This window comes from Salvelinus namaycush, chromosome 26, assembly GCF_016432855.1.
Source record: "Salvelinus namaycush isolate Seneca chromosome 26, SaNama_1.0, whole genome shotgun sequence".
In the NCBI taxonomy this organism is placed as follows: Eukaryota; Metazoa; Chordata; class Actinopteri; order Salmoniformes; family Salmonidae; genus Salvelinus; species Salvelinus namaycush.
In genome coordinates this window covers 25,709,609-25,727,900 of record NC_052332.1, presented here as the reverse complement: position 1 = coordinate 25,727,900, position 18,292 = coordinate 25,709,609, and the positions used below count along the sequence as shown (strand labels likewise).

Sequence of the window (18,292 nt, the reverse complement as noted above, 5' to 3'; positions counted from 1 at the left end):
TAGGTCATTGATTGTTGTTGTCAGTGGGTCGTTGACTGGTGGTGTCAGTTGGTCGTTGATTGTTGCTGTCAGTTGGTCAATGATCTATGGTGTGAAGCAAGAGATCTGTTGATGGCTTATTCTGTCCTGTCCAGTCTCTGAGTGGTACAGTATTCCCCTACAGTGCCATGGTACCGGCTCTGCACCTGTCCTCCACAGGGACTTCCAGGGGTGGCCTTCTCTCTATGGTGGGGCCCGGCCCAGGCAAGGTGAGGTCGCTGGGGCTATAGGGGCAGACGGATATGCATTGCCGAGCTGTTGGGCCGGGCAGCCAGGATGTAGATGGCACTCTCCCTCAGGAAGTCATCCCAGCTCAGTGGTCTGGTGATGGGAACAGAGAGGAGGTTAGGGAGCCATATTCTCTAAACTGAGGTCAACTAAGGACAGACACACACACACACACACTCAAGCACGCATAGGCCTGCAAACACATAATTGTATTTATTACATACCTGTCATCTTTCTGAGTGCTTCTCTCACTGCTGGAGCTGGCTGGGCTGCTGTCAGATATGGGGCCAACATGGCTAATACTGCAGCAGGAAAAGCACACACAAACAAGACAGACAGATTCACTATACGCTACAATAGGTGGCATTGAGTTTCCAACATGTCTGCCAAGGACAAGACACCCTTTAGCTTTGAAAAGCAATTTGTTTCATCTGTGAAGAGGTCAGGTAGAAATCTAGTGCAAAACCACATTGAAAATATCTCAGTGGGTTATTGAGACCAAATGGCTTTCTTCCAGGCCACAGCCCAACTCATGAATTATTAAAGATAGAGTAAGAGACAGGCTCACGGTTTGCTCTGCATTTAAACCTCTTCTATGAAAGATGAATACTTGAACACTTTCTGCTACATCCTCAGTCTTGTTGCACTCTCTGGCTTAATATTATGTATATATTATACACTGTGAGTAATCTCTATGTAAAAGCTGTAAAACACAGCAGACAGAGCACTTTGTTGTCTTGTCTGACCTAAGAGGTGAATTAGAATGCATGCTCGGGCCTTGGCGTAGGGACCAGACCCTTTCACATCCACTTGGCCCCCCGTGTCCTCTTAAAGCTGACGAGGGAAGCCTTCTAGAGCTTCTCACAGGAGAACAAAAGTTTGCCTTTTGATCCGTCTAATGAGAGGACTGGATATTTCTTATCCACAGCTCAAACCAACAGGGAATCATCATATGAAGGGCTCTTGGTGTATAAGCTAGACATCTCAATTGTTCTTGGACTTTTATAGATCCCACCTGTAGTGTTTGCTCTATGATTCCAGTATTCCTCAGATGGACTTTATCCTGGCCTTGGTGAGAGGGTGAGTGAAATTATGGGTGGAACGTCAAAAAGGAATAGGTCGTGTGAGATTACTTGTGGATTGAGGGCTTGAAGACGCTAAAGAGAAGAAAAAATACTGATAACCCATGCAGTGCTTTGTTACTTACCCACAATTCAGAGGAGAACACAATCCAATGAGTCTGAAGGATGGAAGATAAGGTGATAAGGCGGATGGAATGGTATGACATGACATATAACAGTGAAGGAGGCCAGTACAGGGTAGTCCATTCACACAGTCACACGCACGCACACACACACTGACTCAATCAGTGAATGATTGTGAATGAATCAGTACCTGGGAGAAATCTCCAATCACAGACAGTGCAATTATCCACACTGAGATGAGGAGCGGTGAGATGAAGAGAGGTGAGTGATAGAAATAAACCTAGCTAAAGTCAATTGTTCCATTCAGCTCAGAGCAGCCACGAACTAATGGGGTCAATGGGACTCCAAGATCTGGGTCTGACACCAATGATAAACATAAATATTCTACTCAAGGAGGGCTCACTGTTTAATGAATTAGAATCAACTTTGTGCAGGTTGGCATTTATTGTCATGAATCTTGAACTGAAGGCAGCTCTGCAAAGTGGTCACTAGCTAGCACAGCCACAAAGTCATACAAATCTGATTTTAACCTTAAGCTTAACCCTGACATCAACCGCACTGCTAACCCTAATGCCTAACCCTAACCTTAAACTAATATCAAACACTCAGTTCTGCCTCCAGGGCAAGATTCATGACAGTTCGGCGTATGCATGACTTTCTCCATCAGAATTGTCATCAAACACTCTATTTCAATGATTTATTTTCCCTAACCGTGCACATGCATGCAAAGCAGAAAAGTTCATTCATCGGCTGCAACAGGGGAAATGAAACTGATGAAACCCCAGTAGATGAAACCCCAGTAGTTCACACCTCTCAGGCACAGTCATTGACGTTTCTGCATCTCACGCCACGTTAAATTAAACATCTCTTTGTTAAGTGTTATTAGTTCTAGAGTATGAAGCGGATTAAAGAGGCTTGAGGAATTTTTCACATTACCTTGTACTGATTGAGTTCTATTTTCCCCTTGAGTAGAAGCTCCTGACTGTGAGTCTGTGACAGACATTTAATTAACTTCTCAACCTCATCTCCTGTGGATGGATGGTTATGGGCTCAACAGTGTTGTGCTCACCTCACATTGCAGGACTGGGACTCCTTGCTGAGCTTCTGAAACCAGGACTGCTGGGCCCAGCGGGTCTCTGCTCCCGTGACCACACTGTCTTTATCCAGGTCCAAACTCATGAACACTGACCGCACATGGTCCCGCTCCTTAGCACTCAACAGCCGCACCAAGGAGTTCTGGGAACAAAGGCATCCAGAGGATGAGAGTTTGTGTGTGTGTGTGCCCTGGAGTGTGTGTATGCGTTTGTATGTGTCTATATGCACATGTGTGTCAATGTGTAACACACCACACTTGAATGCCACAGGTTTAGTGGGTTCTGATGGGTTCTGATACCTCTGTGCGGAACTTCTTGAGCACGCCAAGGGACTCGTGGTAGAGGAAGTCAGACCACTCGATCTGGCCCCTCTTCTCCGGGTCCAGGGCAGCGAACTGGGCCAACACCTCCTCCTCCTGCTCATCAGAGAGGTCCTTCTCAAACAGTTGCTTGGCCACAAAGTGGCGGTACTGCAGCAGCTCATCTGACACCAGGCACGACTCTACACAGCAAGAGCAGTTCATCACAACACCCACTAATTAATCTCCACAAGCAGTGATCCAGATGCAATTAGTTTATGATTATTATTAATTTCACAAAGGCGAGATCGCCTGTCATTTATATCACACATTGCAATGGAAACCAGGCTGAAACATAGCGTGCAGTTTTATAGAAACCTGTAACAGACAATTGCTAAGAAATACATACAGTAACGAGTAGTTAAAGAGACATATTGATTATGACGTTGCCCTGTTGGGTGAGGTTTATGACCCTCCCATAAATACCTTTCCCACTATTCTCTCCACTCTACAGAATGGACTCTTGGAAAGGCCTTTGTTAACATAGAGAGAATATGGTAACATCTACAAGTTGGGGAATGGAACAATATTTCTGTAATACAACCAGTTGAAAGTGTCCGTTGGTACTTAAGAATATGATGTCAGATCAGTTGTTGTCTGGGACATTATCACTGATGACAGGACAACATAAATTGTATCTTGGAAAGTCTACACATTCTAGTTATCAGATTCACATGGAATTGTTGTGCAATTTAAATGTTTAAATATGAAACTATTTGTGAAAAGATTAAATAAAATTTTAGCCTTCTAAATGAGAGAATTGTTTTCATAAGTAAACTATGCTCACTCAGTGGCCACGCCCAAGTGAACAGACATTGGTTGGAGAGGGATGAAACACGCCCTTCTCTTCTCCAGTATAAAAGCACCCGTGACCCAATTCACATCAGACTAAGAAAACCCCAGCGTGAGGTGTGGTTGCGAATGGTTGAATAGCCACTCTACATAACAAAATTTACATGAGATTTACATCACGTGGAAGTGACGATCACCACGCTGGAAGGATGAATTTCTACTAGCCCAGCCAGAATACAGCGCAAGCTGATTATGGTAATTTGGTATGAACTTTAAACTCTTATTTACTAAAGAAGTGATACATCCTAGACGCCGAGTTATCAGCTGCAGCTGTAAATGTATGTGGCCTAGGAAAGGACAGACAATCTCCTGAGAACAACAGGGTACTTCAACGTATCCGCTCTACAACACTGACCGGAAAGATTCTTCAAAGGACAATGGCAATCTCTGGTGGGCAAACTAGTCTTCCATCTTCGACCCATCTATCGAAGCGCAGCTCAGAGTAAATCTAATCATGCATTTTCCTTTTCCGAAAGGGCGGTAATTAGAAAGCATAAGATTCTGTATTTACGGTAGCATAGCTTCTCAAGGTCTGATAGAGACCCAATCCCCTTTGTCCCTCAGTCTTCCCGCTCTTTTATTCAAACCCAACCCCCTTTCTTTGTGTAACCAGCTGTCATATCGGTTTCGTCCGCTAAGGACTTTTTTCTTTTATGACATGATTAGTAATCGATGTATGATCTATCCTGTGTATATGTAATTCTGTGTGATTATTTAGGTATTTAGTAAATAAATAATTAAGCCAATTTTTGTATTGCTGATTCAACTTGTTAGCCAGGGTTCGTGCAGATAACCAATAATTTTACGACGTTCAGATGAGACTGAATAAGGTGATGATTAATAATTAACTGCTATTGATATAAAAGATCTTCAGATCTTTAAGAGTTTATTCGGGAAGACAGCTGCTCTATAAACACTCTTCCGTGGTGCCCCAGGTTATTATCAAGTTAACTGTTGCATAGTTTAATTCGATCATGTAATCTTTCAAACATTTGGTAATCGATTTGATAAAATAGCCTGTCATATAATTTAATCAGTCAGAGACACGACATTGTGCATTACAAAAACAGAGAGCTTTTGGCACCATTCTGTTCTCACTAACCTTTTGCTTATATGCTGAGGGTTGGCCCAGAGATGCTTGAAGTGAATAAGAACAACCTGTATACACAATGTACTGGGGGTATTGATCTATTATTCACTGTCTACAGTGCTATACCCATTAAGGCCTACTTGTCCCAGATAATGCAGATCTGTCGTCTGTGTAATGTATTGTTTTCTAGAGGTGCAGCACAAGCACCATGACTGACCAGGGATGATCTTGCACTGCTTGAAGGTTTCCATCAGGCTGTACATCTCCTCTTCAGTCAGGAGCAGGTTCACATTGTCCTATGGGAGAAAGGGGCAAAGGTCACTGTTAATAGGGAGAGATCTGATACAAACTCATGTCTGAAGCTAATTAAGTACGGGTCAGCACAAAGTGTGCCCCGCTGCCCTCATATGCGCTATAATGGAGCATACCCTAATGGATTCATGTGCTGTGTGTCTAAATTCAGTTCAGGGTGCGTCAGAAATGATCCAGAATGCCTTCGTGTGCTTATTATGCAGTTTCTCAGAAGCTATTTTTATAGACAAGTGTGTCAAGTGTGTACTAGATGTTTTGGAATAAACTACCATGGTAATAGGAAAATGTAAGCCTAGCAGCCATTTTACTACACTCCTTGGCGAGGGTACAGTTCAGGTCGAACACATTAAACCTTCTATTAAGTGAATTATCTGCAGCAGGTGTGTGGAGGATGCTAAGTCTCTCTACGCTGTCTATCTCTGATGAGCAGGTTGAGAGGAGGGAGTTGGAGGATGAGAATGAGGGACGGTAATAATTGAGGTGGATAATTGGCCATGATATGGGAAATCTCTGGATAGCCCAGGGTTATGGAAATCAGGCCGTTTGATTTCCAGTAGCATCACCTCCGAAAATGTATTTTGTTTAAAGATTTTATGCACTAATACGGAGATCAAAACAGGAGTCCAAAACTAGGGCTTTGTGTGTGCTCTTTGCATTCTTGCTAACCCCTTAAAGGAATCAAATAAACAATAGTTCCAGGAAAGACAGGCGTATCCCTTAAATGGTTTATTCCTCACATGTATGCTAAAGAGTCCAAACTCTGCTTGCCAGATATCATAAAATCAACTCTTCCTATGTGCCACTGATTTGGAACTGTGGTGCTGGGGTGTAAGAACAGGAGCACACCAGAAGAGGAGGGGGTGCAGGAGTGGTGAATCAAATTTGGGGACTGCTGAAAATGGCCTGCTGGGTGACATTTGTACTTTTCCAGGATTTGCGTAAACACACTGCGTTCAATACGGGTCTGCAAATAAACCCATAAATGTGAGTGCATTGATCAGCTGTGTACCATAGTCACTCACTCTCACTCGATATCCACAGTGCTCAATCTCCTCAGCACGGGGAAACTGCTGACTTCATGTTTAAAAGAGAGAAAGCTTTTCTGTATCTGTTCGTAGTGGGATGTGTTGAACTGGGTGTCTAGTTAAACACCACAACCCACTTTCTTGGTTTGTGTTTGTGTATTCTCTGGCAGGTTTGTTAAACTATTACTCAAGATCAGTTCATGGTGAAAAAAATCCCATTTGAAATCCTCAGGGAGCATAACTAATCATAAGTGTCAACAATAGAAATCAATTGGATGACGCACACTAGATGTTTCCGATTTATATTTTAATCTCCCTAGTAATGCTTAAAGTTTTTTTAAATGTATTTGTTCATCCACAATCCGAACAAGTTGAAATACAGTAGGTTACTCTATCCTGAGCACTAGGGGGAGTTATAAATGATTATACATGATTACAAGCAATTAATTATTATGTTGCAAAGACCCTTAAGCAACCACACTAAAATAATAGGGACACGAGGGTGACTTTTTGGTCGCCTCGATAGTGGAAAAGTCTAGTCAGTGGTGACGGCAGCACCAGCTCTCACCACCTCAGGCAAATCCCCAAGCCACATGACTGTGGATGAGAGGAGATGTGAGAATAACACAACACCAAAGCTGTGAAATTACATTTCAAAGGGGACATTTTGGATGACTTTCCCAGGCGATAAAATAAATTGTGTTTGTTTCTGAAGCTTCGATGACAGTTCTTAGATCTCAACTTCATAGATGAAAAGGTGTATTTTTCTCACTGTCACTTTCATCTTCTTCTACTATCACGCTTCTCTTCACTTTCTCCCTCACACTCATGCTGATTGTGACCCAGCGAGGAACAAGTCAATTGGCCCTATCGATGTCCCTTCTCAAACTGCCTAAAAATGGCCTCTTTTGTACTCATCAAAGTCTCTCAATCAGCTTCAACTCTCACAGTCTGCAAAAATACGGATGTAGTATCCTAATTTGAGCCAGTTCGCTACAGCAGGAAAATAATCCGTCAGCAACAGGAAATGCTCATTATTATGTGGATTATAATTATTGGACATTTTTTGTAGGATTTTATTACATTTTGCGTAAGGGAAAATCAAGTCTGAAATTTCAAAGTGGAAATTACAAACTTCAGAAGGCTTTTTTAATTCTCAAATACACTACAAGTAAATTCTCCTGCAACAGACGGATCAAATTAATATCCTACATCTGTAAGATAAGCTCTCTACTTTAGTCTGAAGAGCACTTTAGGAAATGCACCCTTATGCCGTCTGTACTTTAATTTTACCATATTGCACATTGCTTCTCCAAAGATTAGTGGAGTGTCCTTCATGTTGAAGACAAGCTATTTAATTCATTATGAGATTAAGAATCTTGGCACACATTCAACATTGCCTCCAAATGATGTATTACTGGCTTTTTATAAACATACACTTGGGAAAGAGGATCTGGCTGGAAGTATCGTAAGAGAATACACTTATATACAGATGTGTGTGTGGGTGCAAGGTGTGTTCAGGTTCATAAAGTGTGTGTTGTTTACAGTTGTGTCTGTTATAGTAACAGTAGTGGGTATGCATCATACAAAGGTGAAATAGCAGTCTTTGTGGAGTGTGGTTGGTCTTCGTGAATAGCCAATAGGAGGTGATTATTGACTGAGTGACTGACGCAGTAGTAGCAGCTCCAGCCTGTCGCGGTGTGAGCTGTCTCCCTCATCTCCTGCAGGAGTTCAGGGCGCAGGTATCCCATTTCACTCAGACAGCCATCATGGAAGACCCTTGTGCAGGTCCTGCAGGGAAACAGGTCGTCGGCCGTCCACACCTCACACACCTCACACATCTCATCGTTCACCGGCTGGGGAAAAGGCAAATCAGGTCATTGGGTTAAAGACCATACTCCTAATGCAAGAGGTGGGGGTTGAATCCTACGTGGGAGACTTGTGATTTCTGTTCCAAATCCACTAGCTGAAAGATCCATCTACTGTATATGTCTGAGAATCATATGAAGTCACTGACTTATCCAAATGACTAAGTAGTATGGGCTGAAAAGAGGATGTTGAACCTATAACGGTAAATTAATATCTACTTCACCAGAGAAAGATGAACTCGTGAATACCATTTTTATGTCTCTGAGTGCAGTATGAAGGAAGTTGCTAACTAGCACTAGCATGCTAGCAGATAAGACTTCCATAGACTTCCAGTCATTGCGCTAAAGCTAGTTAGCATTGGCTCGCAAAACTACCTCTAACTTCCTTCATATTGGTCACAGAGACATACAAATGGTATCCACAAGTTCATCTAAGTAGGAAAGTAGATAAAGGGTTTCATTCCCCAAATCCCAAAGCATCCATTTAACATATTTTCATAATCAAACTTTCATACCCACTCCATTAAGCTTCTCCATTAGGGTTTAAATATAGAAATAATCCCCTGTGACACACCTCTCTCTCACAAAGACTGTCAGAAAGACCAGCTTTGAATCACATGTCACCATGTTGAAGGCTAGCTGTTCTCTCCTGAATGTTACAGGCTAGACAGGTTATTGGATTGATCAAACAGTGAATGCAAAGAATGTTGTGTCAATACTGCCATACACTCAAACAATATGATTCAAGTTTAGATTCAAAGCACTGTTTTATTTCATAGTAACTTAAGTGTCATTTTAGAGTCATCAGTTTAGTGTCTCTCTTTCAGGTGATTTCAGGTCCATGCCTCAGGACTCCATTCACAGGCAGAAGACGTTTGACTGTCTACACAGTCAATGTTATTATAGTGGGAACTTATACCATAGCACAGTCAGTCAGTCTCTTAGTATTAACCTCTAATACTGCTTTGACCTCAGGATGAAAAATGTTACTATCGTCACAGTCTTATGGACTGACCTTGTCCAACCTGAACCCTTACAGGTGACTATAGCCAGAAGGAATCATACCTCCCCCATACTCAATACTCAAACCTTTTCCTAGAGACATAGTGGTCTATACTCTCATCACATTATGAAACAGATGTAACTCAACAATAGTTTCTAGCTATCTTGTCTGGTATCATTATGTGTGAGGATCCTAACTACAGTTATCTGTAGAGAGCCTGATAGGAAAGGAGAAGTTTCTCTATTGATTTTACCCAATCATGAAGGAGGCTGAAATTGCCTGCTGTCACGCCCTGACCGTAGAGAGCGTTTTATGTCTCTATTTTGGTTTGGTCAGGGTGTGATTTGGGTGGGCAGTCTATGTTCTATGGGGCGGAGCATTCACAGGCCGGTGTGCTCGGTGCCAGCGTCCCGCATTTGCCGGGTGGAAGCTGGCATCCAGCCAGAACAGGTGGGGACAGCTCGGCGCTCGAGACCGCCAGTGCGCCTCCACGGCCCAGTGTATCCGGTGCCTCGGCCAAGGAAGAGGCCTCCTGGATGTCTCCCCAGCCCGGTGAATCCTGTGCCTGCCTCCTGTCCGGAGCTGCCAGAGTCCTGTCCGGAGCTGCCAGAGTCCTGTCCGGAGCTGCCAGAGTCCTGCCCGGAGCTGCCAGAGTCCTGCCCGGAGCTGCCAGAGTCCTGCCCGGAGCTGCCAGAGTCCTGCCCGGAGCTGCCAGAGTCGTCCTCCTGCCCGGAGCTGCCAGAGTCGCCCTCCTGCCCGGAGCTGCTAGAGTCGCCCTCCAACCCGGGGCCCGCTACGAGGGTCCCCAGTCCGGGGTCGGCGGCGAGGGTCCCCAGTCCAGGGTCGGCGGCGAGGGTCCCAGCTCTAGAGGTGCCACCTAAGTGGGCCGAGCCAGAGGTGGAGCGGGGCCTACGTCCCTCGCCAGAGCCGCCACCACGGAGAAATGCCCACCCAGACCCTCCCCTATAGGTTCAGGTTTTGCGGCCGGAGTCCGCACATGTGTGGGGGGGGGGGGGTACTGTCACGCCCTGACCGTAGAGAGCGTTTTATGTCTCTATTTTGGTTTGGTCAGGGTGTGATTTGGGTGGGCAGTCTATGTTCTATGTTCTATGATTTTCTATTTCCTATGTGTTTGGCCGGGTGTGGTTCTGTCACGTTCCTGACCTGTTTTCCTTGTTTTTGTATGTGTTTAGTTGGTCAGGGCGTGAGTTGGGGTGGGCATTCTATGTTATGTGTTTCTATGTTGGGTTAAATGTGTTGCCTGTTATGGTTCTCAATTAGAGGCAGGTGTTTGACGTTTCCTCTGATTGAGAACCATATTAAGATAGGCTGTTCTCACTGTTTGTTTGTGGGTGATTGTTTCCGTGTTTGTATTCGTGCCACACGGGACTGTTTCGTGTTTTCGTTCGTTTGTGTAGTCTGTACCTGTTCGTGCGTTCTTCGTGTATATGTAAGTTCTCAAGTGCAGGTCTGTCTACGTCGTTTTGTTGTTTTGTATTTTCCAAGTGTTTTTTCGTGTTCGTCTTGTCGTTAATAAATATTCATTATGTCTTCATTCAACGCTGCGTTTTGGTCTGACCCTTACTCCTTCTCCTCATCCGAGGAGGAGGAATTAGACAGCCGTAACAGAATCACCCACCCCCCAAGGACCAAGCGGCGTGGGAGAAAGCAACAGCGATCGCAGGATTCATGGACATGGGAGGAAATATTGGATGGTAAAGGTCCATGGCCACAGCCAGGAGAATATCGCCGCCCTCGTGAAAAGCTGGAGGCAGCTAAAGCCGAGAGGCGGCGGTATGAGGAGGCAGCACGGAAGCAAGAGAAGGATCTGGGCTACACTACGTGGGAGGAGATCGACAGGTGGGCGATCGACCCAAGGAGAGTGCCGGAGCCCGCCTGGGATTCTCTGGCGCAGTGTAAGGAGGGATACCGGCGAATGGAGGCAGCACGACGACGCGGTAGGAAGCCTGTTAGTCAAGCCGAAAAATTTCTTGGGGGGGGGGGGGGTTTAAAGGGTAGTGTGGTGAAGTCAGGTAGGAGACCTGCGCCCACTCCCCGATCTTACCGTGGAGAGCGAGAGTACGGGCAGACACCGTGTTATGCGGTAGAGCGCACGGTGTCTCCTGTACGTGTGCATAGCCCAGTGCGGGTTATTCCACCTCACCGCACTGGCAGGGCTAGATTGAGTATTGAGCCGGATGTCATGAAGCCGGCCCAACGCATCTGGCCTCCAGTGCGTCTCCTCGGGCCGGCATTCATGGCACCAGCCTTACGCATGGTGTCCCCGGTTCGCCTACACAGCCCAGTGTGGGTTATTACACCTCCCCGCACTGGTCGGGCTACGGGGAGCATACAACCAGGTAAGGTTGTGCAGGCTCAGTGCTCAAGGGAGCCAGTACGCCTGCATGGTCCGGTATATCCGGCGCCACCTCCCCGCCCCAGCCCAGTACCACCAGTGCTTACACCACGCACCAGGCTTCCTGTGCGTCTCCAGAGCCCTGTTCCTCCTCCACGCACTAGCCCTATGGTGCGTGTCTCCAGCCCATTACCACCAGTGCCTACACCACGGACCAAGCCTCCTGTGCGCCTCCAGAGTCCTGTGCGTCCTGTTGCTGCTCCCCGCACTAGCCTGAAGGTGCGTGTCCTTAGCCCGGTACCTCCAGTTCCGGCACCACGCACCAGGCCTACAGTGCACCTCAGCCGGCCAGAGTCTGCCGTCTGCCCAGCGGCGCCTGAACTGCCCGTCTGCCCAACGGCGCCTGAACTGCCCGTCTGCCCAACGCCGTCTGAGCTGTCCATCTGCCAAGCGCCGCCTGAACTGCCCGTCTGTCCTGAGCCTTCAAAGCCGCCCGTCTGTACTGAGCCTGCAAAGCCGCCCGTCTGTACTGAGCCTTCAAAGCCGCCCGTCTGTCCTGAGCCTTCAAAGCCGTCCGCCAGACAGGAGCCACTAGAGCCGTCCGCCAGACAGGAGCCGCTAGAGCCTTCCGCCAGACAGGAGCCGCTAGAGCCTTCCGCCAGACAGGAGCAGCCAGAGCCTTCCGCCAGACAGGAGCAGCCAGAGCCTTCCGCCAGACAGGAGCAGCCAGAGCCTTCCGCCAGACATGAGCAGCCAGAGCCGCCAGCCAGCCATGAGCAGCCAGAGCCGCCAGCCAGCCATGAGCAGCCAGAGCCGCCAGCCAGCCATAAGCAGCCAGAGCCGCCAGCCAGCCATGAGCAGCCAGAGCCGCCAGCCAGCCATGAGCAGCCAGAGCCGCCAGCCAGCCATGAGCAGCCAGAGCCGCCAGCCAGCCATGAGCAGCCAAAGCCGCCAGCCAGCCATGAGCAGCCAGAGCCGCCAGCCAGCCATGAGCAGCCAGAGCCGCCAGCCAGCCATGAGCAGCCAGAGCCGTCAGCCAGCCATGAGCAGCCAGAGCCGTCAGCCAGCCATGAGCAGCCAGAGCCGTCAGCCAGCCATGAGCAGCCAGAGCCGTCAGCCAGCCATGAGCAGCCAGAACCGTCAGCCAGCCATGAGCAACCAGAGCCGTCAGCCAGCCATGAGCAGCCCCTCAGTCCGGAGCTGCCCCTCAGTCCGGAGCTGCCCCTCAGTCCGGAGCTGCCCCTCAGTCCAGAGCTGCCCCTCATTCCGGTGTTGCCCCTCATTCCGGTGTTGCCCCTTAATCCGGTGCTGCTCCTAAATCCAGTGGGGTTAATTTGGAGGGTGGCCATTTGGAGGAGGCTACGGAAGCGGGGTTTGACTATGGTGGGGTGGGGACCACGTCCGGAGCCGGAGCCGCCACCGTGGACAGATGCCCACCCAGACCCTCCCCTAGACTTTAGGTGGTGCGCCCGGAGTTTGCACCTTGAGGGGGGGGGGTTCTGTCACGTTCCTGACCTGTTTTCCTTGTTTTTGTATGTGTTTAGTTGGTCAGGGCGTGAGTTGGGGTGGGCATTCTATGTTATGTGTTTCTATGTTGGGTTAAATGTGTTGCCTGATATGGTTCTCAATTAGAGGCAGGTGTTTGACGTTTCCTCTGATTGAGAACCATATTAAGGTAGGCTGTTCTCACTGTTTGTTTGTGGGTGATTGTTTCCGTGTTTGTATTCGTGCCACACGGGACTGTTTCGTGTTTTCGTTCGTTTGTGTAGTCTGTACCTGTTCGTGCGTTCTTCGTGTATATGTAAGTTCTCAAGTGCAGGTCTGTCTACGTCGTTTTGTTGTTTTGTATTTTCCAAGTGTTTTTTCGTGTTCGTCTTGTCGTTAATAAATATTCATTATGTCTTCATTCAACGCTGCGTTTTGGTCCGACCCTTACTCCTTCTCCTCATCCGAGGAGGAGGAATTAGACAGCCGTAACAGAATCACCCACCCCCCAAGGACCAAGCGGCGTGGGAGAAAGCAACAGCGATCGCAGGATTCATGGACATGGGAGGAAATATTGGATGGTAAAGGTCCATGGGCACAGCCAGGAGAATATTGCCGCCCTCGTGAAGAGCTGGAGGTAGCTAAAGCCGAGAGGCGGCGGTATGAGGAGGCAGCACGGAAGCAAGAGAAGGATCTGGGCTACACTACGTGGGAGGAGATCGACAGGTGGGCGATCAACCCAAGGAGAGTGCCGGAGCCCGCCTGGGATTCTCTGGCGCAGTGTAAGGAGGGATACCGGCGAATGGAGGCAGCACGATGACGCGGTAGGAAGCCTGTTAGTCAAGCCCAAAAATTTATTGGGGGGGAGCTAAAGGGTAGTGTGGTGAAGTCAGGTAGGAGACCTGCGCCCACTCCCCGATCTTACCGTGGAGAGCGAGAGTACGGGCAGACACCGTGTTATGCGGTAGAGCGCACGGTGTCTCCTGTACGTGTGCATAGCCCAGTGCGGGTTATTCCACCTCCCCGCACTGGCAGGGCTAGATTGAGTATTGAGCCGGATGTCATGAAGCCGGCCCAACGCATCTGGCCTCCAGTGCGTCTCCTCGGGCCGGCATACATGGCACCAGCCTTACGCATGGTGTCCCCGGTTCGCCTACACAGCCCAGTGCGGGTTATTACACCTCCCCGCACTGGTCGGGCTACGGGGAGCATACAACCAGGTAAGGTTGTGCAGGCTCAGTGCTCAAGGGAGCCAGTACGCCTGCATGGTCCGGTATATCCGGTGTTTTGTTGTTTTGTATTTTCCAAGTGTTTTTTCGTGTTCGTCTTGTCGTTAATAAATATTCATTATGTCTTCATTCAACGCTGCGTTTTGGTCCGACCCTTACTCCTTCTCCTCATCCGAGGAGGAGGAATTAGACAGCTGTAACAGGTTCTCAATCAGAGGCAGTTGTCTATCGTTGTCTCTGATTGAGAACCATACTTAGGTAGTCTTTTCCCACCTGTGTTTTGTGGGTAATTATTTTCCGTGTGTGTTTGTGTACACCTCGGTTGCGTCACGTTCTTTGCTGTTTACCTGTTTGTTTTTTGGTTGTTTCGGTTTCACTTTCATTAAAAGGATGTGGAACTACATGCACGCTGCGCCTTGGTCGATTTATGACAGGGAGTGACACCTGCTAATATCATAATTATATCTGATTCCACCAAGACTTTGAGTACTTCCTTGATGACTAATCTACGAAAAACACAGCACTGCTAATTTTCCTCTCTTATGTGAAGTATCCTACAGCTCCAAACATGAACAATTTAATTTAGGGCTGATATCTGTTATCTATTATCTTTCGTAACAAGTATTATGTTCATCTTTATAACTACAGCGACTGAAAAGACTGCAACACTTAACAAAGAGCTGCAGTTAGTTTCAGAACGTGTGGCAAGGAATAAGATAGTCCTAAATATTTCAAAAACTAAAAGCGTTGTATTTGGGACAAATCATTCACTAAACCCTAAACCTGAACTAAATCTTGTAATGAATAATGTGGAAATTGAGCAAGTTAAGGTGACTGTCAAACATATATATTGGTCAAAACATATTGATACAAGAGTAACTAAAATGGGGAGAAGTCCATTATCAACAAGGCAGGTCCTACAGGTCCTAGTTTTGTCGCACCTGGACTACTGTTCAGTTGTGTGGTCAGAAAATTACAATTGGCTCAGAACAGGGCAGCATGGCTGGCACTTAAATGCACAAGGAGAGCTATAATTAATTATATGCATGTCAATCTCTATTGGCTCAAAGTGGAGGAGAGTTTTTGTAAGAAGTGTTGACATGTTGAAAGCACCGAGGTGTCTGTTTAAACGACTAGCACACAGCTCAGACACCCATACATACCCCACAAGACATGCCACCAGAGGTTTCTTCACAATCCCAAAGTCCAGAACAGACTATGGGAGACGCACAGTACTACATAGAGCCATGACTACATGGAACTCTATTCCACATCAGACACACGCATATGCACACAAGCGCTAGCACACACACTCTACACACACGCACATTATAATATTCTTGTATTATACATTTTGTATTGTAGATATGTAGTGGTGCAATAATGTTATATGATAAACTGTTTTATATTTTGTTTTATATGTAATGTAAGTGCCTTTATGGGTTTGGACCTCAGGAAGAGTAGCTGCTGCCTTGGCAACAGCTAATGGGGATCCTTAATAAATACAAATACAAATAACAATATTCTGTTGCTGCTACAGTATTGCCATCCGTTTCAGTAACGTCTTAATCTTAATGTTTTGTCTGCTCCTCTCTAGTCTGTCCCTGCAGCTGTAACATATTATTCCTCATAGTCCACTCTCTGTTCTACTTTTTGTTTCTGATGAGCACCATTAGAGTGATTTAAAGCATAAAAACAATCCCAATCCTCTCTGAGAGTCCTATTATAAAAGTCTGCTCTTCCTAATAGCCACAAGCGGCTAATTTGTCATCTGGTCCAGTCCTGAACCCCGCCCCCGTCTCTGACCACTTCAGGACCCCTATTAGTCATGGTGACCCTGGGATGTGAGGCAGAGGCCAAGGCCTTCTCACTGAGACAGCCTGAGCACCTGCCCACACAACAGCATTCTCTCTATGAAGAGCATTTAGATGCCAACACAAAGGCTCTACCGTAGAGTAGAGGGAAAATAGCTGGTGTGACAAAAGCATACATCTTTTTTCAAACACACATTATCTCACCTATGGGGGGAAATGCTAAAGACTCAGCATACTTAACAGATGTTTAGGTCTCTTTTCAGTCTAAACATCCTAACTCAACTGGAGTTCACGGAGATAAGTCTGCTGTTGCCATGGTAATTCCTTCTCACATATATCTTAAAAATTCAGGGGTTTACAGAACAAAGTAAACCCTTTATTGTACTGTATCCCACACTATCTTACCTGCTCTCTCTGTCCCAGTGCTATCTCCATAGGCTGGTCAACGTTGGCATCTCTCTTGGGACGTACAAAGGCAGGTGGGGTGAGCTGATGGCCGGTCTTGTCCAGATCTTCAGGCTCCACCCCCTTCCCGTCCCGTAACCTATTCCAGGCCTCCTGGTTGACTTTACACTCGTCCCTGGTGGGGGCCGGAGTTGCAGCCTGCTGGGAGGTCCCTGAGGGCCCCGCTTTGCTGTCTGCCTCTCTGTGCTCTGCCTCCTCCTTCTCCTTCAGGTTGGGTGGTGGCGAGGCTTCAGTTGGCCCCTCTCTTTCCTCTTTGGATCCTTCCCCCTGGTTTGTTGTGGATGGGGCGCGTTCCTTTACCCCTTGCTGAAAGGCGGAGACGACTGAGGTGCATTTCTGCACCTTCTCCACCTGATGCTTCTTAGACATGAGCACTCCCATGACTACGTGTAGAGAGAGAGAGAGAGAGAGAGAGAGAGAGAGAGAGAGAGAGAGAGAGAGAGAGAGAGAGAGAGAGAGAGAGAGAGAGAGAGAGAGAGAGAGAGAGAGAGAGAGAGAGAGAGAGAGAGAGAGAGAGAGAGAGAGAGAGAGAGAGAGAGAGAGAGAGAGAGAGAGAGAGAGAGAGAGAGAGAGAGAGAGAGAGAGAGAGAGAGAGAGAGAGAGCGATGGGTACTCATTACTGTGTGCATGGCATACATTTTGTTTGAGAGATATGGTTAATTGGACTAGCCATTTTATCAAGAGTTACGATTAAAGTGATATGTTGACCAACTTTGTGTGTGTGTGTGCGTGTGCATAATGGTTCCATTCTCAGGTACAGTTACACATCCCACTGGGCACACACTGGTTGAACCAACGTTGTTTCCATGTCATTTCAACATGGACTAGACGTTGAATTGAAGTCTGTGCCTCGTGGGATCATGATCTATCACCAGACTGAGCTCAGCCATTCCTGGTCCTGGATTGCTGCCATTAATGCTCATCAATCACATTAAATTACTTTAGATATGAGCATTAAACATAAATCAACAAAAAAAATGAATGGGAAGAGTAGAACAAAACACAGTAATCTTCAGTGGCTCCTGTAACAAACAAAGAACTACTTTCGCTTATTCCACTCGGCTCATTCGAGACCATGAATTCAGTTATTGAAAAGGGGGCTGTTGGGGATTCAAGTTGATTACATGGTACTTAGAGGACACGTGTCGCGATCTGAAATGCAATCTCATCCAGCCACGCTCCAGATAAGTGGTTGTGTGAAATCCAATCCCATTTATCTAGAGTACCATCGGAGTGTTTCCCTGCCTCTGTCCTTTCCTCTCTTTCTCAGTTAGCTCTAATATGACTACAGTTTTGAGGCTTCTGTGCGTGGGCCTTCTTGGTATATTATTGAATCTTGCTCAATGACAGGATTTGGAGGATAGGACACTCTTCCCAAACACCCATCGGCCTTTACTGCCTTTACTGGTACAGCCTCTTTCTGTGGACCTGTGGAACTAGCAGCTCAGACAGATGGACGGGTGGACAGTCAGACTGACAGACAGGGAGCAGGGGAACATAGTGTGAACACAAGCTCATCAAAGTATTTTGAGTGCCAGGAGGAAATGATTATGCTGCTGTAATTAATCTCAGCCAGTGATGTGTCCATCCTCCTCCAGAGTGTTGAGGTGACGGGGGACGGGTGACACATCAGACAGACAGACACAGTAATGAGGCTCTATGATAGACTATCTAACAGGGCATCCGAGGAGAACCACAGGAAGGCCACAGTCAAGCTCCACTAGAGGCCATCCCTGGCTGACCAGATCTGGCACAAACACACTCCCATCCTGATTAAAAGACCTGGCACCCCCTGATAGACATAAGACATTATCCACCTTTCATTACGTAACATCCTCCCATGGAGATAGAGCTGGAGCCTCCGCTGC

At 47.0% G+C, this 18,292-nt stretch overlaps 1 protein-coding gene across 1 annotated transcript; it reads right to left on the bottom strand.

Moving 5' to 3' along the window:
- Nucleotides 1-263: 263 nt before the first annotated feature.
- Nucleotides 264-16,805, bottom strand: LOC120021017 (PHD finger protein 24-like). Its single transcript, XM_038964676.1, has 7 exons — nt 16,365-16,805; nt 7,875-8,060; nt 5,085-5,163; nt 2,866-3,068; nt 2,542-2,708; nt 492-569; nt 264-360 (listed from the first exon to the last, which is right to left on the bottom strand). Exons 1-7 carry the CDS (start codon nt 16,803-16,805, stop codon nt 264-266), a joined length of 1,251 nt encoding a protein of 416 aa, XP_038820604.1.
- Nucleotides 16,806-18,292: the final 1,487 nt, after the last annotated feature.